Source organism: Anomaloglossus baeobatrachus, chromosome 1 (assembly GCF_048569485.1).
Source record: "Anomaloglossus baeobatrachus isolate aAnoBae1 chromosome 1, aAnoBae1.hap1, whole genome shotgun sequence".
NCBI classification, from domain to species: domain Eukaryota; kingdom Metazoa; phylum Chordata; class Amphibia; order Anura; family Aromobatidae; genus Anomaloglossus; species Anomaloglossus baeobatrachus.
Window position 1 is genome coordinate 486,020,187 of NC_134353.1, and position 26,107 is coordinate 486,046,293.

Consider the following 26,107-nt stretch of genomic DNA (forward strand, 5'->3'; position numbering starts at 1 on the left):
GGAGTATTGCTGTATATAGAAGAAATCACATCAGTCTCCATTGAAGCCCATCCACAGGCTAGGTTTCCAGGAAGCACCCTCCGTATTGACAAGCATGCAAGTGTTCAGCAGACCAATGGCTGTAATAGCAACCCATCAGCACCCCACGATCAAGTCACCGGTGCACCAATGGGCACATAGAATGGCGTGCACCCATGCAACTTGCACGGTTAGGCTCTGTGCGCACTAGTGCGTTTTACCCGCGGATGTACCCGCGGATTTGCCGCGGAAATTTCTTGAAAAATGTCTGCAATCTTTGTGCAGACATTTCCCAGCAAATTCTATGAGAAAAAAAAATAGCAGTGCGCACTGTGCGGATTTTTCTCAAGAAATTTCCTTGAGAAGAATTTCTCGAGAAAATTTCTTGAGAAAATGAGCATGTCAATTCTTTTCCGCAGGTACCCTGCGGATTTCGGCAGTACAGCCTGCAAAATCCGCAGGGAACCACCCGCGGGAAAATCGCGGCAAATTCGCGGCTAATCCGCGGCAAATCCGCGGCAAATCCGCATGCGGATTTGGTGCGGATTTTTTCCGGAGGTCCGGAAATCTTTCACTCCCAGAAGTTTCTCAAGAAATTTTCTTGAGAAACTTCACATTTCTAGTGCGCACATAGCCTTAATGCTGCTGACAGAGTTTAACAGCAACATTTAACAGGCTGACAATTTTAACAGGTCTACAATTGTTACATGCAGGTCCTGGCTGTAACTCAAAGCCATTGCCTACTGTGTTTGGGGCAAGCTCATCCTGAGAGCCCTTTCCATACACCTTTTACTGATGTGAGTTGTGAAGGGGGTTAATGATTTATTACTCTACAAATATGGGTATCAATGAGCAGTGTTTGGACTAATATTATTAGTATTCTACTAAAGCTATTGTTCTCATCTTAAATTAAGTTGAGCACAAATGTAGTAGATGTTAAACGGAAATGGTCTGGTATGGTAAGATGTTACTTCACATTTTTGGGGGCAATACAAAATTATTATTTTTCTAACAAGGAGGCACACGATTCTTGGTTTTATCTGTTGCTTTAAATGATATGAAGCACAACAGTTACAGTATCTAGCTGAAATACAGAGCTTGACTTGGTGAGCAAAAACTCTTGATCAGTAAAACAGTTGCTTGCCGGTCTAGTGGATAGCTCACATTCAATATGGCTGTCAAGAGTTTTAGCACCTTTGTTGTCACCACTGAGCTTTTTGTAACTGTGAGGCCTCCACCTGCCGTTATACCTATCCCTGATTATACACAGTGCATATGGTTCACCATTGGAAACAGAGAGCTTCTCCGCCTAACTCTTGCCAAATCCACAGTAAGTATTACTGGTATCCACAACTGGATTAACAGAACTGCACTATATTCACTTCTTCCATCTTAGCTTCTCAAGTGCTTATTGTGAATATACCTCAAGAAGGAACTAAACACATAGAACTAAATGGGCACACCTGGGTATTTTATTTCCTTGGCCATCACTCCCATATTTGGGGAATTTCTTTGGTGTTTCATGTTTCTTATAAGGACCCAACTTTTTCTGTATTATTTTGTGAAAATTTTTCTTTGTAAGTTTATATCTTTATGACTGTAGATTGCCAGAGCTTGAAAGTGTGTATTTTGCCCACTGTCAGGATTCTGCTCGGTTGCAAGCTTGAGCAGTTGTCAAATGATTGTAAGTATTTCATTGCATACTTGAGTTCATGTGCCAACGCAATTTTTTTTTTTTTTTGCTTCTATTGAGAGAAGCAGATAAAAAGCTAGTCAGCATCTGACCACTGGTATGGAATTTGCATACTTATGGTCACATGATGGCTACTCAAGCTGGCAACAAAGCGGAATCCTGTTATTGTGCAGGTTTAAAACTGTCAGGATTTGGTAATTTTCAGTCACATGGCAAGACTGAAGAAATTTATTTGGAGCGCCAAAAACCATTTTAAGCATTACAACAATACACACATATTAAACCCTTTAATAAACTTCACAGAGAAAACATAATAGTGCATCTGTGTAAAGTGTGATCTATCAGTACTACAAGTTCATTCCCCTCACAGACAGAGTTCTGCCTAATATAATACACTTATGTAATGCACTAGTCTACTTAAAGGGAATTTGTCACCAAGTTTTTGCCACCAAATCTGAGAGCAGCATAATGTAGAGACAGAGATTCTGATTCCAGCGATGTGTCACTTACTTGGCTGCTCAGTGTAGTTTTGTTAAAATCACTGGTTAATCAGCAGTAGATTATCATTAGAGGACTACTTGGCCTGTTGTAGGTAGTCTACCATATTACTGAGCTCTTTATAACTGCTAGATCTGCAGCAGAGAAAACATTGATTTTATCAAAATGACAGCAAACAGCTCAGTAAGTGACACATCGCTGGAATCAGGGTCTCTGTCTCTACATTATGCTGCTCTCAGATGGGGGAGCAAAAACCTGGTGACAGATTCCCTTTAAGCTAGTCCTTTCAAGATTATGGCCCCGATTATTCAAAATGTTTGTCAGAATACTGATGTGGACACTTGGAAAAGTGAAAAAATTGTTGTATAATGTGAAGTTGGGCAAAAATATTGGGACTTTTGCCGTTTTCACAAGTCTCATAGTGATACGCCCAAATGGGTGAAGCTGGTGAAGGACGCAGGATGGGCCGTGGCTACATCCAACCTTTAAATTCTTCAAAAGTGGCAGCATTTCTTAAACCAGAAATGTTACTCCTGTCTTTAAATGGAGTCACAGTTCTGTCAAACGGCACCAACTGATAACATGCACTAAATTCATTAAGTAGCATGCGTCTCTTCAAAAATTTAGCGCATCCTATTCCTGCATGCCCCTCATTAAGTCTGGTGTACAAAACTATCTAAACTGGCATTATGACATAAAATAGTTTTGGATAGTCATGTAATTACATATGTTTCCATATAGTTAAAGAGCTGGTTCACTACTCTGCAATAGTGGCCACATCCCTGTAAAACTGATAGGGAATGCTTTTTCTAAATACCTTGTTCAGCCATTTCTGCCTCTGAGCAGTGCTATTGTGGTCCGCTCGTCCACATAAAGAGATCTCTGGGATCCGGTGATGTCAGGTCAACTTCCAGTTGACCTGACATCACCAAGGCGGCCCCAGTCTTCCTGCGTGACTGGGCTGTGGGTGAAGTGTCACCGCTCGTCATAGCCCAGTATCCCTCCTGCTCGCAGCAGTGAAGGAGAGCGTGTGAGATGCTTGGCTGTGATGAGCGGTGAAACATCGCCCACAGCTCACTCAGGAAGCCTGTGACCAGATGACGTAACATCACTGGATTCCAGAGGCCACGGAACCCGGGGTCACTTCATGGCAATGAGCCGATTGCAATAGCGCCGCTTAGAGGCAGAATTGCCTGAACAACATATTTAGAAAAAGCCTTCCCTATCAGTTTTACAGGGATGTGGCCACTAGTGCAGAGTAGTGAACCATCCCTTTAAGAATAGCTTTACACACATATGATTAATATGTCTAACAGTGATATTGGCACAACATATGTCCAGATTTCCCAATACAGTCTATGATCAGACATTCTATCCCTCTATTGCGTTAGCATTGTATATCAATTTAGTGATGACATGCTTATACTCATTTGATATGTACAACTTCAGGTTAATGAAGTCCTGCCAATAATGACTTTTTTCCATGACAAGCCTAAAACATCTTTATGGACAGTTACATGCAAGCCTTCACAGTTCAGCAGCCTCTGAAGCTCCTAGGTATGATAAATACTGGTAATGACAATTTAGTCCTATAAGAGCTTTATTACAAACAATTCTTCATCCTTATAGGGCCAGATATTTCCCAGCAGTAAAAGTCACATAGCGTGAAAATGAAACAGGAGCTTTAGAAGGTTACATGGTGAGGGATGAATGAATTAGGAATGCTGAAAAAATTGATTTACCCGAATCAATACGTTTGTCCTGACTAATCCTTTCCAATGAATATTTGATGGTAGTTATAATCAGATAAATAATTATGACCTTATTGAAAGATACACCAGAATATGGAGCAGAAAAGGGGATTCATTTGGGTATCCCACATCTGGTCCTCTTCAAAGTCTCCGGTGCTGTGCCGAGGCTTTAGGCAAGGATATTGGACTAGAGCTGTAAATGAACTAAACAGCTGCAGGGAAGGTTTAGAAGCGCCGTTAGCTTCCTACACAAAAAATTAATAACACATATTATCTAAAGTGGTTGCAGCACATTTAGTTTTGTCCCTCCGCGCAGGTTGTAAGCAGACATAAAGGAAATATGTTAGTAAGGTCAACCACCCCCCAAATTCCGTAAACGAGCATGCATGTCTTTGACAGCTAAATTCATGGACACCTTTATATCTTTTATCTGTTTCTACTCTTAGCTCCCAAGAAATTATCATTTTAATTAATCTGCAAATGAGGCATTAAGTTCTCTGGGTGTAAAAGAGCACTTTCCCAATCCACTGCTTCCCAGGATTGTTTCTCCGTCCTCCACCAGCATTTTTAGGTTGTGATGGCTGACTGTCTGTTTAACGTAAGGGAGCAAGCAAGGAAATCACACAGTGAGCCATCAATCAACCTAAAAATACTTGCGTTAGGTGGGGAAACATACAGAGCACTTAATGCCTATGCATGTGATTAAAACACTGTTTTCTTGGGAATGCAGCAACAGATAGAAGATATGAAGGCGTCCATACATTAAGCTTTCAAAAATGTGTTATGAGGGAGGTATTTTATTGACAAATTCCTTTTAAGCCGCTTATTAAACAATTATTGAATTAAAAGGCTAATGTTTGCTGTTGGTCTAAAGGGAACCACTGTAGTTTAGACTGTGGTGTTTACTTAGTCTTTTTGATACTGTTTTTTAATTATTTTTCCATACTGCATCGGCTGTAACAAGAACTGCACCAAAACTGCAACTAGCTATATGACTTGCTTTTTTTAAGGGGAAAGGGGATGTTTACCACATATTAACCCTTTCTGTTGCGGTAGACATTAATGATAATGTGTAAAGATAAAGTAGTAAGAATAAACATCAATCACATAATAAATCTTTTATCCATTGTGGTTTAGGTACAACCTCCTACAATGTTTGAAGATATTCACAAAGCATTTTGTTCAAGATTAGAAAAATAGTCTGCACTCGCTACATGACTGCAGACTGTACATTTTGAAAGTTTGCAATTTGCAAACTGTTATGATTCCTCTTTTTTTCCTCATGTGATTGGGCAGTCATGTGACTACAGTATATGTATGTAATTTTCATACTTGTGGTTACCTGTTGACTTGAATGCACACTTTCTCTACTCAGCAGTCATATTAGAGTAATGCTCTCAAACTCAGCTGGGTGAATGGGCTGCATATAGAAATAAAAAATTGAGAGGGGTCACATTCTTTGCAGGACAAAGTGACATTTTTAGTGATTCTATGGTTGTTTCTATACACCTTTGGATCACTTTTCTAAAAATGTTTTGCTTGTTTATTATAACAAACCTGCATTTTTTTGTTTAGTTAAGTTTAAATGTAAAAAAGCATTTTTAATGGCAAAAAAAAGTTTCATGCTTTTATTTTGAATTTGTTTTTACATTTTATCACCTTCTTGTAATATTGTTTTACAATTAGCAGCATCATATAGTAATCTCAGCCAACATCTTGTAGTAATGTCCCCATTCTGCAGTAACACCCCCCATCCATGTGTCCTGTAATAAGGTTCTCAACCTTTTGATATTGTACCAAGTAGTATTGTGGCCATCCGATTGCCCTGTAGTATTGTGCCCAGTAGTATTGTTCTCATCCTTGTGGTATTGTGCCTAGTAGTATTGTGCCCAGCTGTGTGTCCTGTAGTATTGTGCCCATCCTTGTGGTATTGTGCCCAGTAGTATTGTGCCCATCCATGTGCCCAGTAGTATTGTGCCCATCCATGTGCCCTGTAGTATTGTGCCCATCCTTGTGCCCTGTAGTATTGTGCCCATCCATGGGCCCTGTAGTATTGTGCCCATCCTTGTGCCCTGTAGTATTGTGCCCATCCTTGGGCCCTGTAGTATTGTGCCCATCCGTGTGCCCTGTAGTATTTTGCTCATCCTTGTGATATTGTGCGCCCTTCCTTGTAGTATTGTGCCCAGTAATATTGTGCAGATCCTTATGCCCAGTAGTATTGTGCCCAGTAGTATTGTGCCCATCCTTGTAGTAGTGTGTCCAGTAGTTTTGTGCCCATCCTTGTAGTATTGTGCCCATTAGTACTGTGCCCAATAGTATTGTGCCCATCCCTGTGCCCTGTAGTATTGTGCCCACTAGTATTGTGCCCATCCTTGTAGTAGTGTGCCCAGTAGTTTTGTGCCCATCCTTGAGGTATTGTGCCTAGTAGTATTGTGCCCTGTAGCATTGTGCTCATCCCTGTGCCCTGTAGTATTGTACCCAGTAGTATTGTGCCCATCCTTGTAGTAGTGTGCCCAGTAGTTTTGCGCCCATCCTTGTAGTATTGTGCCCAGTAGTATTGTGCCCAGTAGTTTTGTGCCCATCCCTGTGCCCTGTAGTATTGTGCCCTGTAGTATTGTGCCCATCCTTGTAGTAGTGTGCTCAGTAGTTTTGTGCCCAACCTTGAGGTATTGTGCCCAGTAGTATTGTGTCCCATATGATTGTGCCCATTCCTGTGCCCTGTATTATTGTGCCCAGTGGTTTTGTGCCCATCCTTGTTGTAGTGTGACCAGTAGTTTTATGCCCATCCTTGTAGTATTGTGCTCAGTAGTATTGTGCCCAGTAGTATTGTGCCCATCCTTGTAGAAGTGTGCCCAGTAGTTTTGTGCCCATCATTGAGGTATTGTGCCCATCCTTGTAGTATTGTGCCAGTAGTATTGTGCCCACTAGTATTGGGCTCATCCTTGTGGTATTGTGCCCAACCTTGTGTGCCCTGTAGTATTGTGCCCAGTGGTATTGTGCTCATCCTTGTGATATTGTGCCAAGTAGTATTATGCCCATCCTTGTAGTAGCGTGCCCAGTAGTCATGTGCCCACCCTTGTAGTATTGTGCCCAGTAGTATTGTGCTCATCCTTGTGGTATTGTGCCCATCATTGTGCCCTGTAGTATTGTGCTCATCGTTGTAGTATCGTCCCCAATAGTATTGTGCCCATCTTTATAATATTGTGTCCAGTAGTATTGTGCAATAAAGCAAACTTGCCTAGAGGCAATAAGGTGCAGCCCAAATCCTGATATAAGCAACAATATATAGCAAGGATTAAAATGTAACTTTTAATGTTATCTGTTTAAAAACAATAGATCTTAATAGAATAGTAAATAAAGTGCAGTGCATAAACAAAAGTGAAAAAAAGGATGGATCTCACCCGGTTTTTCTCTCCCAAGCAGATGACACACCACCGGAACAGACCACAGGCGGAAGAGGGCAAAATCAGACAAAAGGGGAGGGAACGATAATTTCAATAATTCCTATCCCTGTTGTGCCCATGCAAAGTGCTTCCGCCCTTACAAGGGCAGCACCCAAGTCAGGTAAAGCTACCCCAATGCAGATATACCCCTCCCAACGCGTTTCCCTCGCCGCGTTACCAGAGTTCATCAGGGGAGATTAATATGTACAACCTGCAATGGCAGGAAAATACAACACAAAGCACGTTGGTGGCATATGTGTTCACACACAGCTCAATTTGCATGTGTGTGCTAGTGGCCAGCCCTGATGAACTCTCTGGTAACGCAGAGAGGGAAACGCGTTGGGAGGGGTATATCTCCATTGGGGTAGCTTTACCTGACTTGGGTGCTGCCCTTGTAAGGGCGGACGCACTTTGCATGGGCACAACAGGGATAGGAATTATTGAAATTATCGTTCCCTCCCCTTTTGTCTGATTTTGCCCTCTTCCGCCTGTGGTCTGTTCCGGTGGTGTGTCATCTGCTCGGGAGAGAAAAACCGGGTGAGATCCATCCTTTTTTTCACTTTTGTTTATGCACTGCACTTTATTTACTATTATATTAAGTATTAAGGTCTATTGTTTTTAGACAGATAACATTAAAAGTTACATTTTAATCCTTGCTATATATTACAGTAGTATTGTGACCATCCTTGTAGTATTGTGCCCAGTACCTTTATGCTCATCCTTGTAGTATTCTGCCCAGTAGTATTGTGCTCATCCCTGTGCCATTGTGCCCATCCCTGTGCCCTGTAGTATTGTGCTCAGTAGTATTGTGCTCATCCTTGTAGTATTGTACCCAGTACCTTTGTGCCCATCCTTGTAGTATTGTGCCCAATACCTTTGTGCCCATCCTTGTAGAATTGTGCCAAGTACCTTTGTGCCCATCCTTATAGTTTTGTGCCTAGTACCTTTGTGCCCATCCTTGTAGTATTGTGCTCAATACCTTTGTGCCCATCCTTGTAGTATTGTACCCAGTACCATTGTGCCCATTCTTGTAGTATTGTGCCCAGTACCTTCGTGCTCATCCTTGTAGTATTGTGCACATCCTTGTAGTATTGTGCCCAGTATTGTTCTGCCCATCCTTGTAGTTTTGTGCCCAGTACCTTTGTGCCCATCCTTGTAGTATTGGGCCCAGTACCTTTGTGCCCATCCTTGTAGTATTACATTTATTTTAAAGTTGATTTTAACCAATAGATCTTAGAATAATAACAGTTTATACAATTGGATGTTTTTTCTAAAAAGATGCCCAGGAGCTGTGGTATGATCAGACCATGTCCCTGTACGGTCATACACAGCCATTACACAGTACATAGCTGGGCACATATATAAGATTATCTCAGCACAGGAGCTGTAGTATGATCAGACCATGTCTCTGTACGGTCAGACACAGCCATTACACAGTACATAGCTGGGGCACATATATAAGATTATCTCAGCACAGGAGATGTGGTATGATCAGACCATGTCCCTGTACGGTCATACACGGCCATTACACAGTACATACCAGGGGCACATATATAAGAATATCTCAGCACAGGAACATTTTTTCTAGCCACATCAAATTATATACATTAATATTATTATTATTATTATTATTATTATTATTATTATTATTATTATTATAAGATCTATTGATTAAAATCAATTTTGAAATTAACTTTGTTTGTGGGAAAACCCCTTTAAGTTGTATCTTTGGTCTGTCTGTTTAAAAATGCTATAATGTGATTTTGGTATAACTTAAATAATTAGATTAGAATATGTAATTAAGAAGCTATACCTCTTAAAATGGTTGCTTAGGATTAGAAAAACATACCATAATGAAGGATACTGAGCTGTAATATTACAGTCATATGAAAAAGTTTGGGCACCCCTATAATGTTAACCTTTTTTCTTTATAACAATTTGGGTTTTTGCAACAGCTATTTCAGTTTCATATATCTAATAACTGATGGACTCAGTAATATTTCTGGATTTAAATGAGGTTTATTGTACTAACATAAAATGTGCAATCCGCATTTAAACAACATTTGACCGGTGCAAAAGTAGGGGCACCCTTATCAATTTCTTGATTTGAACACTCCTAACTACTTTTTACTGACTTACTAAAGTACTAAATTGGTTTTGTAACCTCATTGAGCTTTGAACTTCATAGGCAGGTGTATCCAATCATGAGAAAAGGTATTTAAGGTGGCCACTTGCAAGTTGTTCTCCTATTTGAATCTCCTATGAAGAGTGGCATCATGGGCTCCTCAAAACAACTCTCAAATGATCTGAAAACAAAGATTATTCAACATAGTTGTTCAGGGGAAGGATACAAAAAGTTGTCTCAGAGATTTAAACTGTCAGTTTCCACTTTGAGGAACATAGTAAGGAAATGGAAGAACACAGGTACAGTTCTTGTTAAGCCCAGAAGTGGCAGGCCAAGAAAAATATTAGAAAGGCAGAAAAGAAGAATGGTGAGAACAGTCCAGGACAATCCACAGACCACCTCCGAAAACCTGCAGCTTCATCTTGCTGCAGATGGTGTCAATGTGCATCGGTCAACAATACAGGGCACGTTGCACAAGGAAAAGCTGTATGGGAGAGTGATGCGAAAGAAGCCGTTTCTGCAAGCACGCCACAAACAGAGTCGCCTGAGGTATGCAAAAGCACATTTGGACAAGCCAGTTACATTTTGGAAGAAGGTCCTGTGGACTGATGAAACAAAGATTGAGTTGTTTGGTCATACAAAAAGGCGTTATGCATGGAGGCAAAAACCAAGGCATTCCAACAAAAACACTGGCAACCCACAGTACAATTTGGTGGAGGTTCCATCATTCTTTGGGGCTGTGTGGCCAATGCCGGCATCGGGAATCTTGTTAAAGTCAAGGGTCGCATGGATTCAACTCAGTATCAGCAGATTCTTGACAATAATGTGCAAGAATCAGTGACGAAGTTGAAGTTACGCAGGGAATGGATATTTCAGCAAGACACTGATCCAAAACACTGCTCCAAATCTACTCAGGCATTCATGCAGAGAAACTATTACAATGTTCTGGAATGGCGATTCCAGTCCCCAGACCTGAATATCATTGAACAGCTGTGGGATGATTTGAAGCATGCTGTCCATGCTCGGCGACCATCAAACTTAACTGAACTGGAATTGTTTTGTAAACAGGAATTGTCAAATATACCTTCATCCAGGATCCAGGAACTCATTAGAGGCTGTTATTTTTGCAAAACGAGGATCTACAAAATATTAATGTCACTTTTATGTTGAGGTGCCCATACTTTTGCACCGGTCAAATTTTGTTTAAATGCGGATTGCACATTTTCTGTTAGTACAATAAACCTCATTTCAATCCAGAAATATTACTGAATCCATCAGTTATTAGATATATGAAACTGAAATAGCTGTTGCAAAAACCCAAATTGTTATAAAGAAAAAAGGTTAACATTAATAGGGGTGCCCAAACTTTTTCATATGACTGTAGATACAGCCAGTGGAGAGGTGTATCCCTGTATCTGAAAAAAAAGTAACCATGTTTTTATAATGCTGTACAACTCCTTTACATTAAAGGGGGCTTTATACGCTACGATATCGTTAATGTTTGGTCGTCGGGGTCACGTTGTTAGTGACGCACATCCGGCGTCATTAACGATATCGCAGCGTGTGACACTGACCAGCGACCTTAAGCGACCTCAAAAATGGTGAAAATCGTTCACCATGGAGAGGTCGTCCCAAACTCAAAAATCGGTAAGGGTTGTTTATCCAGGTGGTTCATCGCTCATGCGGCAGCACACATCGCTATGTGTGACACCGCAGGAGCGAGGAATGTCTCCTTACCTGCCGCCGGCCACAAGGAGGAAGGAAGGAGGTGGGTGGGATGTTACATCCTGCTCATCTCCGCCCCTCCGCTTTGATTGGCCGGCCGCTTAGTGACGTTGCGGTAACGTCGCTGTGATGCCGAACGTCCCTCCCCCTTGAAGAAGAATATTGTTCGGCAGTCACAGCGATGACGACGACCAGGTAAGTATGTGTGACGCTGCCGTAGCGATAATGTTCGCTACGGCAGCGATCACAAACAATCGCATGCGCGACGGGGGCGGGTACTTACACGCTCGCTATCGCTACAAATTGCTAGCGATATTGCTACCGTGTAAAGCCCCCTTAACACTTTCTTAAAGGGCAGCTGTATTTTCTTATAACTTGTTGGAATAAGCTGTCCTGTCTGTGTACATGAGCAATGACAAGATTTCTGACCATTATATGACGTTTATCCTATATTTTCACCAGTTTTCTCAGTTGCAGGTTCTATCTTTTAATTTTTAATTGACCTTAAGCTGTTGGGAAAAGACTAGCTGCTATGATTAGTGATCAGCAAGCACCACTATGCTTTGGTGCTCAGTATTTGTAACGAGCAGTTGGACGCTCGGATGGGCCCGACTCGAGTACCCAAGTAAAATGGAAGCCAGAGGGAAACTCGAGCATCCAACTGCTCGTTACGACTCGAGTACAGAAAACCCAAACATGGTGGTGCTCGCTTATCACTAGCTATGATGTCTCCCATACACAGCACAGCACACAGAGAGGGATTTCTGTTCCTTATTTCCTAATTGCAAAACAAAATGGAACATGAAACCGCTCACTGTTGTTGGGTTTGCCCAGATAAACCTCCTTCAATACATCCAGGAGTCAATCAGGGACTCACGGCAGAGTGACCACACATAAGAGTGAACAGGAGAGGGGACAAGGAAAGTCCAGCTAGAGTCTAGACCTGAGGAAGGTGACTGAATGCCGAAACGAGTTGTCTGTGTCACTCTGCCACCCATAGAGTCGGTATTTAATTGCCCGAGTACATTGCCAATTTTTAATGGCGAAATAAAAGTTAAATTTTACTTTTATCCGGAGGTTCTGTAGCTGGACTTTCTTTTCCCCTTTCTTATTTCCTAGTTAACACAAAAACAGACACAACAGAGGAAGGAATTAAGTAGGGTAAAAGTGAATCCTACTCTGGGGTGAGGTAAAAGATTTATTAAAATACTCATTACAATCTTTCTGTGTCTTCCTCTACCTGTTTTTCTTCTATTTTGTTTAATTTTGTGCAAGATGCAGCCAGGCCTTTTAGTGTTGGCTGGAGAAACTTGGGTTGTCTGCATTGTGGGGTGCATTTATATAGGGCTGGGCAGCCCGCCTGATCCAATAGTAAGGGGGTGACTAATAGGCTGTAAATCAGACGGTGTGCACTACATGATCTGTGTGACTGGCGCCCCATACACTCTTTATCCATGTGTATCTGTAAGACTTGACAGCCACCCACTCCATTAATGGTAGGCCCGTGAGTGGTTGTTCAATCACTGTTTTTGCCTCCGACATTATCATGGGGACCTGCTGCATCCTGTAATGCATTAATTTTGTGACCTAGTGTTGGTAAATACGCCGATTGTGTTTTTTGAATTTTATGTCCTTTTCGGTGGCAAACTTTGGTTTGAGGTAAACGACTTGTAAAAAATAGCTCAGCACCATCTTTCTGTGTCTTCCTCCACTTGCTTTCTCACTCTTCTCCTCACCCCTCTCCATAATAGCCTGTATAATCAGACACCTCACTGTGCTGGCAGGTCATCTTTTCTTGTGGATGGTGAATTCAAGAAGCATAGGGGAGGGGAAGAAGGGGCTCATAAGTGGAGAATAAAGATATAATACAGAGTTTCTTCTATTTGCTTGTACTATTAATTTTTGCAAAGTTTGTTGAAAGCACAGTTCCTATTTTCTTTTTCCTTTGCAACTTGCAGAATTAACATATACTTCAAAAGATAGGAGAATATATATCTTGCAATAAACATACTCCCATGATTGGCAATTTTTTTTTATCAGAAACAAGTTTTTCAATTTAATATACAAATTCATCCTTTCTTTTGCAACTTGCTTTACACTACAGAACAATTAAAGGGAACCTGTCAGGTGCAATATGCACCCAGAACCACGAGCAGTTCTGCGTGTATATTGCTACTCCCTGTATACACTAGCATAGATAAACAGATCTTTAGAAAAAGTATTACTAAAGATCTTATATCATATGCTAATGAGCACGGGGATTAGTCCCGAGGGCGTTTGTTCCCTTAGCTAGTCGGCCCACATAGCATGGTAGCACGCCCCTGTGGGTTTACTAACATGCTAATGAATACGCAGCGACACCACACATACCCCACTATTCATGGTGGCTGGCGGATGATAGATGCGCACTGGGCATGATCCGGAAACCCCGAGACTTCCAATCATGCGCACTAAACTGATGCCGGGTGTAAGCTTCCCAGCTTCAGTGAGGTATAGTGTGCATGACCAGAGGTGCTGAGGACTCCGAATCATACGCAGAGCACAACCATCCTCCGCCGACCTCCGTGAAGAGGGAAGTATGTCCAGCGTCGCTGCGCATTCATTAGCATGGGCGTGTTACCATGTTATGTGGGCCAACTAGCTAAGGGAAGTAACGCCCTTGGGACTAGTCCCTGGCCTCATTAGCATATAATATACAATCTTTAGAAATACTTTTTATAAAGATCTAAGTAAAATATATCTTTGTACCGTGTTAGCCAGTAGAGATAAAAAAAAATTGTTTAAAAGAACTGAGAGTCCTCAGTGGTTGATACCTTTTAATGGCTAACTGAAAAGATGGTAATAATTGCAAGCTTTCCAGACTACTCAGGTCTCTTTATCAGGCATCACACAAAATCTGCCTGCCATAGAGATAGTTCTGTTTTATATAACTTGGTTTTTTTTTGTTTTTTTTTTACTGCACTATTCTAAGTCCCGTTGTGTATAAATATGTGACTCTTCAGATTTTGTGTTATACCATGCCTGATGAAGAGACCTGAGTAGTCTCGAAAGCTTGCAATTATTACCATCTTTTCAGTTAGCCATTAAAAGGTATCAACCACTGAGGACTCTCAGTTCTTTTAAACATTTTTTTTTATAAAGATCTATTTATTTATGTTAGTGTATACAGGGACAGTTAGGCAGGAATCACTAATATGCACTCAGAACTGCTTGTGGTTCTGGGTGCATACTGCAAATGACAGCTTCCCTTTAACAGAATGAACATCTACTTACAAAAATAGGAGAATATACACTGTGTGCAGAATTATTAGGCAAGTTGTATTTTAGAGGATTTTTTTATTATTGATCAACAACTATGTTCTGAATCAACCCAAAAGACTCATAAATATCAAAATTTAATATTTTCGGAAGTTGGAGTGTTTTTTTTTTAGATTTGTCTATCTTAGGAGGATATCTGTTTGTGCAGGTAACTATTACTGTGCAGAATTATTAGGCAACTTAATAAAAACCAAATATATTCCCATCTCATTTGTTTATTTTCTCCAGGTAAACCAATATAACTGCACAAAATGTAGAAATAAACATTTCTGACATGCAAAAACAAAACCCAAAAAATTAGTGACCAATATAGTCACCTTTTTTTATGATGACACTCAACAGCCGACCATCCATAGATTCTGTCAGTTGCTTGATCTGTTTATGATCAACATTGCGTGCAGCAGCCACCACAGCCTCCCAGACACTGTTCCGAGAGGTGTACTGTTTTCCCTCCCTGTAGATCTTACATTTTATGAGGGACCACAGGTTCTCTATGGGGTTATGATCAGGTAAACAAAATGTCATTATTTTTTCATCTTTTAGACCTTTACTGGCCAACCATTCTGTGGAGTAGTTGGATGCATGTGATGGAGCATTTTCCTGCATGAAAATCATGTTTTTCTTGAATGATACCGACTTCTTCCTGTACCACTGCTTGAAGAAGTTGTCTTCCAGAAACTGGCAGTAGCTCTGGGAGTTGAGCTTCACTCCATCCTCAACCTGAAAAGGTCCCACAAGTTCATCTTTGATTATACCAGCCCATACCAGTACCTCACCTTCACCTTGTTGGCGCCTGAGTCGGAGTGGAGCTCTCTGCTCTTTACCGATCCAGCCTCTGGCCCATCCATCTGGCCCATCAAGAGTCACTCTCATTTCATCAGTCCATAAAACCTTTGAAAAATCAGTCTTAAGATATTTCTTGGCCCAGTCTTGACTTTTATCTTATGTTTCTTGTTCAAAGGTGGTCGTTTTTCAGCCTTCCTTATCTTGGCTATGTCCCTGACTATGGCACACCTTGTGCTTTTTGATACTCCAGTAACGTTGCAGCTCTGAAATATAGCCAAACTGGTGGAAAACGGCATCTTGGCAGCTTCACGCTTTATTTTCCTCAATTCATGGGCAGTTATTTTGTGTCTTTTTTGCCCAACACGCTTCTTGCAACCCTGTTGGCTATTTGCCATGAAACGCTTGATTGTTCGGTGATCACGCTTCAAAAGTTTGCAAATTTCAAGACTGCTGCACCCTTCTGCAAGACATCTCACAATTTTGGACTTTTCATAGCCTGTCAAATCTCTCTTCTGACCCATTTTTCCAAAGGAAAGGAACTTGCCTAATAATTAAGCACACCGTATATAGGGTGTTGATGTCATTACACCACACCCCTCCTCATTAAAGAGATGCACATCACATGATTAACTTAATTGGTAGTTGGCTCTCAAGCCTATACAGCTTGGAGTAGGACAACATGTAAAAAAAGTATCATGTGCTCAAAATACTCATTTGCCTAATAATTCTGCACACAGTGTATATCTTGCTATAAACATGATCCCATGATTGGCAAGAAAAAAATCTATCAAAAGCAAGTTTTCCAATTTAATAGACCATACTATTACATACAGGATATCTATACATAACTCCTAGAGGGAAACATCTCATTACTCTATTACCTAATGATCTGTTTTTGTTGTATATATAATAATTATTATTATTATTATCTAATTGATAACCAAGACTTTATAAATTACAGAAGTAGGAAGACAAGTAATGAAAAAAATGAAGAGACAGTGAGACATAAGGGATTATAGTATAATTGAATCTTCCAACATGTTTTATATTAAGTGTACATAATTAAGTATTGGTATGTGATTTTTACTTTTAACTGCTAACTAGACAGATGCATAGAGAAGGATGTTTAGACAAGAATTATTATTATTATTCTTTATTATTATAGCGCCATTTATTCCATGGCGCTTTACAGTGAAAGAGGGTATACATACAACAATAATTAACAGTACAAAACAGACTGGTATAGCAGGAGAGAGGACCCTGCCCGTGAGGGCTCACAGTCTATAGTTACATATAGTTAAATGAAAAAAATTGTTTTAAAAATTCACAGTTATTTAACACAAGAACCTTCGACATCTGTTGAAGTAATTATGTCTTCTTCTTTGAAGCACTGCACATATAGTTCATATGTTTTCTAGAATATTTATGAAGAAGTTCAGTGACTATAAAACTCCCGTTACAGCAGTGTTATACAGTGTCACTAATTTCTAATTTGCTTATATTTGTATCATCTTGCTGAAATCTGCTCTAATGTATTTATTTTTTTTCTCTGTAACATTTAGTTATTAAATTATAATAATTATGTAAAATAAAGTAGACTTCTTTTGAGTGCAATCTCTCGTGGGGAAAAAAGTTAAAGTGAGAGAAAATCAGCATATTGCAAACGTGTTATGCAGTAAATCAGACTGGCAAGACGGGCAGGGGATATATCTCACACACGCTCCCACCTGGGGAAGTGTCTGGCGCAGACACAGGCGGAGATTTTTATCATTATAATATAATGACATAGTCTCTATGAGAGCCAGTAATTTCAGAACTGCAGCTATAAACCACAGCAGAGGTAACTGCAAAATGTCATATACATAATTGTGTGGAAATTGAGATTTGAAAGGCATTCCATAAATATTTATTGCATTGTCATATAATAAACCAAGTTCCTGTGGCATGTCAGTATGCTAATCCCGTTAGCATCTTTGGTGCGCTTCCAAATAGAAACAGAGCATGGATAAATCTAGATCTTTCTATTGCTATGAATTGACTGCTGAATTAAGAGCAGCTTCTTGCTTGGTTTGATGGCTTCTATCCCCGTTCAGCATGATAGGATTCTAATTTATCCTTTTGACATGTTGCCTCTCAACAGCTCTTCAAGCAACAGCCCCCACCCCACTAGGGAATGAGAAACAAGGTCCAGTGTTCTTGCCACAGGAAGACCTCAGGCTGATAAAACCAGAACTTCAAAGTCAAGAGCTTGGACAGGCAATACAATTGGAATTTAATAATGCCTTGCCTGCCACTAACAGTGTAATATCTACCACAATACATGGATTTAAAATAGAAGGCAGTGATCCAGTAACACCCATAAACTCAACGGGAATTGCAACGGAGATGAGTGTATTATCTTCAAAGCAACTAGACTCGGCATTTACTGAAGAGGTACAACAACAGACAGTGACCCGTGAAGCTGTAGAATCAGATGTAGCTCATACTTGGGTTCCCGAGGTCCTTTTAACCACAGATATTCCAATCCAGAAGCCTAAAAAAACAAACAAAACACAACATACAATTCCAGGCACAGCTAGAAGAAGAACTAGCCAGTCTGGTGATCCCAAGAGAAAACAAGACGATTGGTCATTAAATATTGTAGACAGAAAATCTAACCCAAGAGGGAACAGTTGGAGAGAATTTCTTGAGGAGTCCGTACCAGAGTCTTCTGAAGAGAGCTCCAATATTGGACAAGAATCTGACGAGCGAGAGATAAGCAAAAACATAAACTCTGTTTCTGAAGATGTTGCCAAATCTCCATTGCACCCATGGCTTTTTGATGACCAGAATACTTTGAATTCTGCCAAAAATATGAATGGAATAGGTAATAATTTGGAGGCCTCACCAGCCTATGAAATTCAACTACCAACTACCACAGTTAATCTAGAAAATGAAGTAAGAAGTACATCTGCCCCCATAGGAAATCAAGTGAGCACTTTGGTAGACACCATTCAACAAAGTAAATCAGATTCTCTAGAAATTCCAAAAAAAGAACCACCTTCAGTACAAAATGTTCTTGCTCAGGAGGAAGCAAATATGACTATAACTGAAAAACGTTTACTTCAGAAACATGTTGAACCTGATAACGTGGTAGAAAATGGTATTGAACCCTCAACAGAACCACACAGGAACATAGACCACATACTCCATGCAGAATCCCCATCCGTTTCCAGTGATGTGAAGGATAGTAGGGGAGTACATCCAAGTAAGATTGCATTCAAATATATAACAATACAAAATGTTACGTGTTCAGTACTATGCATGTGTGGGGTCTAAGGGGAAAACTTTTCTCCTTGCAGAGACCTGACAAACCAATCTGGCTGCCAGTGAAGAGTCTTATAGCTGCAATGACCCTCTGTGAAATATTCAAATTGTCTCTCCATGGAGGAAGGAGATGAAGTCTAGTGCTACCTATTGGAAGTAGCCATCTTGACTTTTAGGATTGCTATTTCCAATAGGTGGTACTAGAGTTTGTTTCCTTCCTCCCTGGAGATGAGTACTATGCATGTTAAACACAGGAAGCCTAGAAAAAATCTGCATTATAAAATCATCATTTATTTACTGCTAAAATTTTAAACAATGCTTTTTACATGTTATTAATTTATTATAAACTTGATATTAAATATAGATAATACATTACTTTCTTCAAGAGATTTTCCAGGACTGCTCAAAATTTGGGAGAGGAAAGGGATCATTATAAAACAAGGATGGAAGTCATGCTATTCTGCCCATCAGTCACCTGATCCTGAAGTCAATCACTGGTATCTGCAGTCAGGTGATTAATAGATGGGACGTCATCTCTTCTGGTCCTAGTAGAATCCCCCAAAGCAGTGGAGCTGGAGTGACAGGGGTTTCATGTGATGAGTATTACTTACTGCTTTTCTTATAATGATACCTTTATCCTTGATAACTTTGAAAAGTTCTGGACTCTAGAGTTGAGCGAGTACGTAACTATTTATACTTAATATACTTATAATGAGTACTGTCTAATACTCGCGTATTTATTGTGAATAGCGTGTGCAATGCAAGTCAATGGGGAAAAACTCGCAAAGTAATGAGTAACCCAAATGTCGTACTATTCATGCGAGTAGCACATAGTGCAGCATTCGGGTCACTCGTTACATTGTGAGTTTTCCCCATTGAATTGCATTGCACATGGTATTCTGAATGAATACGTATTAGACAGTTTTCGTTATGAGTATAGCGAGTATGAATAGTTAGGTACTCACTCAACTTTAATGGAAACCCTATTATTATGGATTGTATCAGAATGGATCTCGGGTCTTATTTTATGACGTTTACTATAAGGCAGAGTGAAAATTTTGATAGCCCATAGTTGCTTTGAGTGGAACTTTCTGTATTCAACTCTTGTTCAGATGAGCAGGAGGCATTTATGTATTTGTCATTTTCTAAAAATCCTTCTAAATCATGTAAGAAAACTAAGTATAAGTTTACTGCTCATTATTATTGTGAAGTCTGCAAGTCTTCAATAGGTCGATTACATTTAAAGTGGCTGTCCAATTCTCACTAAAATGTATGTATTCCAGGCTAAAAACACATTATATAAATAGCATTTCATAAAAAATTTGGTATTGTTTGATTTTATCCCCTTCACCGCCAGCCTGTTTTCACCTTCATGACCAGGCCATTTTTTCCAATTCTGATCAGTGTCACTTTATGTTATTATAACTCTGGAATTCTTCAACGGTCCCAGTGATTCTGAGAATGTTTTTTCGTGACATATTGTACTTCATGCCAGTGATAAATTTAGAGAAATATTATTTGCCTTTATTTGTGAAAATATGGGAAATCTAAAAAAAAATGTTGAAAATTTTACAATTTTCAAACTTTGAATTTTTATACCCTTCAACCAGATAGTTGTCACACAAAATAGTTAATAAATAACATTTCCACATGTCTACATCAGCACAATTTTTGAAACATCATTTTTTTTTGTTAGGAGGTTACAAGGGTTAAAAGAATATCAGCAATTTCTCATTTTTCCAACAAAATTTAAAAAAAAAAACATTTTTTTAGGGACCACATCACAATTGAAGTGAATTTGAGAGGCCTAGGTGCCAGAAAATACCCAAAAGTGCCACCATTCTAAAAATTGCACCCCTCACACTGCTCAAAACCACATCCAAGAAGTTTATTAACCCTTTAGGTGCTTCATAGGAACTAAAGGAAAGTGGAAGGAAAAAATAAACATTTTACTTTTTTCCCCACAAAATTGTTACTTTAATCCCAAATTTTATATTTTCACAAGATTAACAAGAGAAAAATGCACTATTCAATTTTTTTGTACAATTTCTCCTGAGTATGAAAATACTCCATGTGCAGTGGAATTATACTATTTCGGCATGTGGCAGGGCTCGGAAGGTTAGGAGCGCCATTTGAATTTTAGAGCGCATAATTGTCTGGGATATATTGTAGACGTCATATCACGTTTGGAGAGCCCCTGAGGTGCCTAATCAAATTAGCTTCCCGATAAGTGACCCCATTTTACAATCTAGACCCCTGAAGGAATTCATTTTGATGGTTTTTGAGCACCAGGCTGGAACCCTCTGCTGCTTCACAGAATTTTATGAGATTGAGCTGTGAAATAGAAAAATATATTTTTGCCACAAAATTGTTGCTTCAACCCCAAATCTTTTATTTTCAAAAGGGTAACAGGAGAAAATGTACCATCTAATTCCTCCTGAGTACGCTGATACCTTTTATGTGGTGGACATCTACTGTTTGGGTGCTTTGCAGGGCTCGAACGGGAAGGAGTGACATTTGACTTTTTGAATGCAAAATTAAAATTTGAAATCGTTACTGGACACCATGTTGCGTATAGAGAGCCCCTGATCTGCCTAAACAGTAGAACTCCCCCACAAGTGACCCTATTTTGGAAACTAGACCACACAAGAAATGTATCTAGATGTTTGATGAGCACCTGGAACCTCAGGTGCTTCAAAGAATTTTATGACGGTGAGCTGTGACAATAAAAAATTATATTTTTATCACAAATTTGTTGCTTCAACCCCAAATCTTTTATTTCCACAAGGGTAACAGGAACAAATGCACCATACAATTTGTTGTGCAATTTCTCCTGAGTATGCCAGTGCCATATACAGTATGTGATCAAAAACTATTTTTGATTAAGAAATAACGTCTGGAACACCATTCTAAGTCTGAACTGGGTGCAAAAACCCTAAAAAACTTCACTATATAAAGAGAAGGGCTGCACACCAGTGACAGTGCAACGGGAGTAAATGTAAAGCAGAAACTGCTGTATGAATACTGACATGAAGAATACAATAGCTATATGTAAGAATGAAAATCTGACAATGGAATCTGCATAACTGCCATGAACTTTAAGAAGAAGGAGAAATTTAGCTATTGAATTGATCAATGCAACAGAGCCCCAACACCTCGTCACGGTATTCTCTTACATTGGGGTCCCTAGCCAACGTGTGTCCTCTCTTGCTGTTGTAGTCTTTCGTTTGTGAACCCAGCCCCACCCAAACCTATTGCCAGTCCACATTATACATATGTAGCCTGGGTCTCAGCTTCCCATACACGGTAAGTTTTTTAACTGCAAGAGAGGACACACATTAGCTAGGGACCCCAACGTAAAAGAATACCGTGACAAGGTGTTGGGGCTCTGTTGCATTGATCAATTCAATAGCTAAATTTCTCTTTATTCATATGTTCATGGCAGTTATGCAGATTCCATTGTCATATTTTCATTTTTACATATAGCTATTGGATTTTTCATGTCAATATTCATACAGCAGTTTCTGCTTTACATTTATTTCCCTTGCACTGTCACTGGTGTGCAGCCCTTATCTTTATCTTTATATAGAAAACTATTTTTGAGGCACAGTGCAAGTGAAGAAGGGAAGGAGCGCCATATTTGAGTTCAGATTTAGTTGCAATGGTTTGCGGGTGCCATGTCACATTGGGAAAGCCCCTGAGCTGTCTAAACAGTAGAGGTCCCCCAAAAGTGGCCCCATCTAAATGTGTAATGAGCACCTTGAACCCCCATGTGCTTCACAGAATTTTATAATGTTGAGCCCTGAAAATGAAAAAATATATTTTTAACCACAAAAATGTTGCTTTAACCCCAAATTGTTCAAATTCACTAGGATAACAGGAGATAATGCACCATACAATTTATTGTACAATTGTTCCTGAGTATCCCGATACCCCATATGTAGTCGAAAACTACTTTTGAGGCACCGTACAAAGCTCAGAAGGGAAGGAGCGCCATATTTGAGATCAGATTTAGTTGAAATGGTTTGCTGATGTCATGTCACATTGGGAGAGCCCCTGAGGTGCCATAACAGCAGAACCCTTCCTTCCCCCACAAGAGACATCATTTTACAAACTGCTCCCCTCAATTAATTTATCCAGGGGTGCAGTGAGCATATTGACACTACAGATGTGTCACAAAATTTTATACAATTGGGTGGGGAATAAAATATAATTACATTTTTACCACTAAAATGTTGTTTTAACCCCAAATTCCCAATTTTCACAAGGGTGATAGGTAAAAAAAATGCCCATAATATGTTGCACAATTTCTCCTGAACGTGGCAAGTGACTGTACAGTACTGTTTGGCTGCACCACAGGGCTCGTGAGGGAATGAGCACCACTTGATTTTTGGAGCACAGATTTTCCTAGATTAGTTTGCAGACTCCATTTGCAGAGCCCCTAAGTGCCAAAACAGAAGAATTCCCCTCAATTGACCACATTTTGGAGATTACGCCCCTCTGTGAATTCATCTACAGGTGTAGTGATTATTTAGTCTCTGGAAAACACCCATAGATTCAAACACAGTGAATGTTGCAGAATAAAAAATTGCAAAGAAGTCCATGTCATGCCCAGTACATTCTAGTGCCCATACATTGTGCCCAGCTTGTGCTTCTGTTAACCTGCACCCCGTAAATTAAGCGGGCTCTCCTCACTACAATAATGCCAAACATCTGGATGCTAAATGTGGTTTAAGCACATTGTTGGGCTCAGAATGGAGGGAAGCATTTGAATTTAGAGGAGCAGATTTTGCTGTATTTCTTTTTTTGTGGGGGGCCATAGCTTTTTTGAGAGCCTTTGTGTTACCAGTAATGGGGAAGCCCCATATATTTCCATTAACAGATGACAGACCAGAGTGGGAAGTTGTGTTTTTGTGGGTTGAGTTCAATGCTATTTGATGGCAATTTGGGTACAGAACATTTTGGATCAGTTCACATTTATCCTGTGCTCTATGCTGAGCACTTACATCAAGATTTTCTTCTACAGCTCCGAAATACGTGATTTCGGTGAAACCAAACCCCCAACAAATCAATTCACTAATGAGGCAGCAGAGTTACTCCGGACTCTGTTTGGCCTCTGTTCGGCCTCTGTTCAGCGTCCATCTTTTCAAAAGTGAACGAAACTGTTAAAAACCACACTTTTGTGCACGTCTAAAAAGAGGAATGAAAATATGAACAGTGCCGCACCAAAAGCCAGACGGGAGTTCAAAGTGACTCCCTCTGCCTCATTACAGTGAATTTTCCATTGAGAGTTTTGTCTGAATCCCGTTTGCAGGGGTCCCAATCGAAGGGGAGAGGGAACACAATCCATCTCCCAATCCACTAGGTACCATTCAATATCGAACGCAGTATTTAGGGGGTTAAACAGCCAGGGATGGCGCGGCACTGTTCCTGGCTGTGAGGGCCGGGGCTCGGCTGTCAGGAAAGTTTAGTCCCTGGTGGAGGTCGCAGTGGGCACAGTACCAATGCCTGCACGATCATGAGGATCTATCAATACGTCATTGGCCGGGAAGCATTTGCCTTCCAAGACGTATAGGGTCATGAAGGGGTTAAAGCTCTTTGTTTCCCTGCACATTTAACTTTATGTGGTCTATGGTCATAAATCAGCTGACAAAAGCACATAAAAAGAGCTTTAATAGTTAAATTCTCTCTGATCAGACTGTGAAAACAAGCTCACTGATGGAATCTCAGTTAACTCATTTTTCAGCCAGCAATAGACAGTGGGACCCAGAGGACATAGATGGTAAATGGTGCAATTTTGTTTAAATCCAAAACAGTTGAAAGAACACTATAGCACAGTATAGTCACTATGACTGGTTGACTGGTTTATCATAATGATAACTTGATGCTACTAATGTGTCACTAAAGCCTGAAGAGTTCATTTAAAGCATTGTGTTCCCTAATTTGATATACCGTAATCTTTTTTCTTCCTAAGAGAAAAAGAAATTATATGCAGTTTCCAGTCCATTCATTGTTTCATCATGATTCACTATGTGCATTGCCAGGTGCTCTTACAATAATGGCTCCGCATAATTCATAATGTACATTATCACCATTGAAAGTAATAGTACTTCTTCACAATTTTGTTTTTTCTACTCCTATATCTCCTAAAGTGCCTTCAAAATATTTTTGTAAACCTGTTATGGGTTGTTATAGCTATGACAAAGAGAGAAAGTGCAGTCATTTTAAAATTAGAGACAAGAAAACTGAAAAATAGTTTCGAAGATCTCAGCCTGGTAATACACTATTGGAGTACATGAAAAATAAAGGGCCTGATACAACAATACTGGGGTTGTAAATGTGACGCCCCTGGACTAGTCAGGGCGTCACAGGGTACTGCACCCTCTTTATCTCTTAGTGCAGGACTCAACCCCCTATGGTTCTGGGTTCCCAACCTATAGTATTGCCTCCATCCGCATCCAAATCCCAACCACACCTCACACCACACCCTGTCAGACACACCAGTGGGCTGCTGAGCTGGAATAGGGCCACCCACCTAGGGGTCAGGCAGACTGGTGGGAGGGTAGTAGAGGAGAGTAGTGTTGGCCTTCGAGAAGTGAGGAGCTGGAGGAGCGTGTGGCTCTCTGGGTGTTAGCGGTTGGGTCGCAGACGGTGGTCTGGGCCCCGAGGAGTCGGAGACCCGGTCGCAGGGTATTGAGGCTGGGTGCCTAGACCTAGTCTTGGAGGACGGTCAGCAGCTCGAGTCTAATAATCGGTCTGGGACCGAAATCACGGCGGGGTACTGGACCCTAGGTTGGGGAGTAGCTTCAGGCAACCCGGCAATTAACCTGCGGAGGATAGTGACTTTATGGACTGTCCCCAAGAAGCTCAGAGATCAGGGACACTAGCGCAACAAGGGGGATAGGGCTTTCCAGCCCACACAGCCCACAGAAATCCCAAGCGTGAGCCTTTGAGAGAAGAGCTCCTCTACCAACAAGTAGGGAGCGGGGCCCGGACAGCTTTACGTCAACGGGCCACCAGAACACTTCTAATTTGTGCACGATGGCAAGCTCCGGACCACCCGGTAGTACTATGGAGGATGGATACCCGGACGGGCTCCCCCAAGAGGGCAGCGGCACCCAGAGACTTGGTTTACCTTGTTGTCAGAGTCTGCTTTGCGGCCGCAGCATCACCGACACTGCCTGAGTGAGTACATGGTCCTCCCCTGCTTCCAACCAGCCCTGCGCTCCCCTACAACCAGCATCCCACCATCCAGAGTCCCGGGGCCTCCCCTACCAGTGGAGGGAATATCATCTGGCTGCCCCACTCCATCTCCCCCAGGTACTCCCATCGGCAGTTCTCCCCTTACCGTGAACCACGGGTGGTGTCACAAACTCTTATCCCTTGTAAATACACCACTTTTCATTTGACTGGCCACAAGCCCCCGGGTCCGGAGACCCCCGAG

General features: G+C 40.7%; 1 protein-coding gene across 3 annotated transcripts in view; it reads left to right on the top strand.

Annotated features, from left to right (window-relative positions):
• Nucleotides 1-26,107, top strand: part of NCAN (neurocan) — a 350,580-nt gene that overhangs the window by 201,697 nt on the left and 122,776 nt on the right. For 2 of the 3 annotated variants that reach the window (XM_075315342.1, XM_075315351.1), the window contains one exon: nucleotides 17,498-18,604. The exons of the other annotated variant lie outside the window; for it this stretch is intronic. In XM_075315342.1, the coding sequence (XP_075171457.1) occupies nucleotides 17,498-18,604 (1,107 nt within the window). The remainder of the gene's footprint in view (nucleotides 1-17,497; nucleotides 18,605-26,107) is intronic. 3 annotated transcript variants of the gene reach the window in all.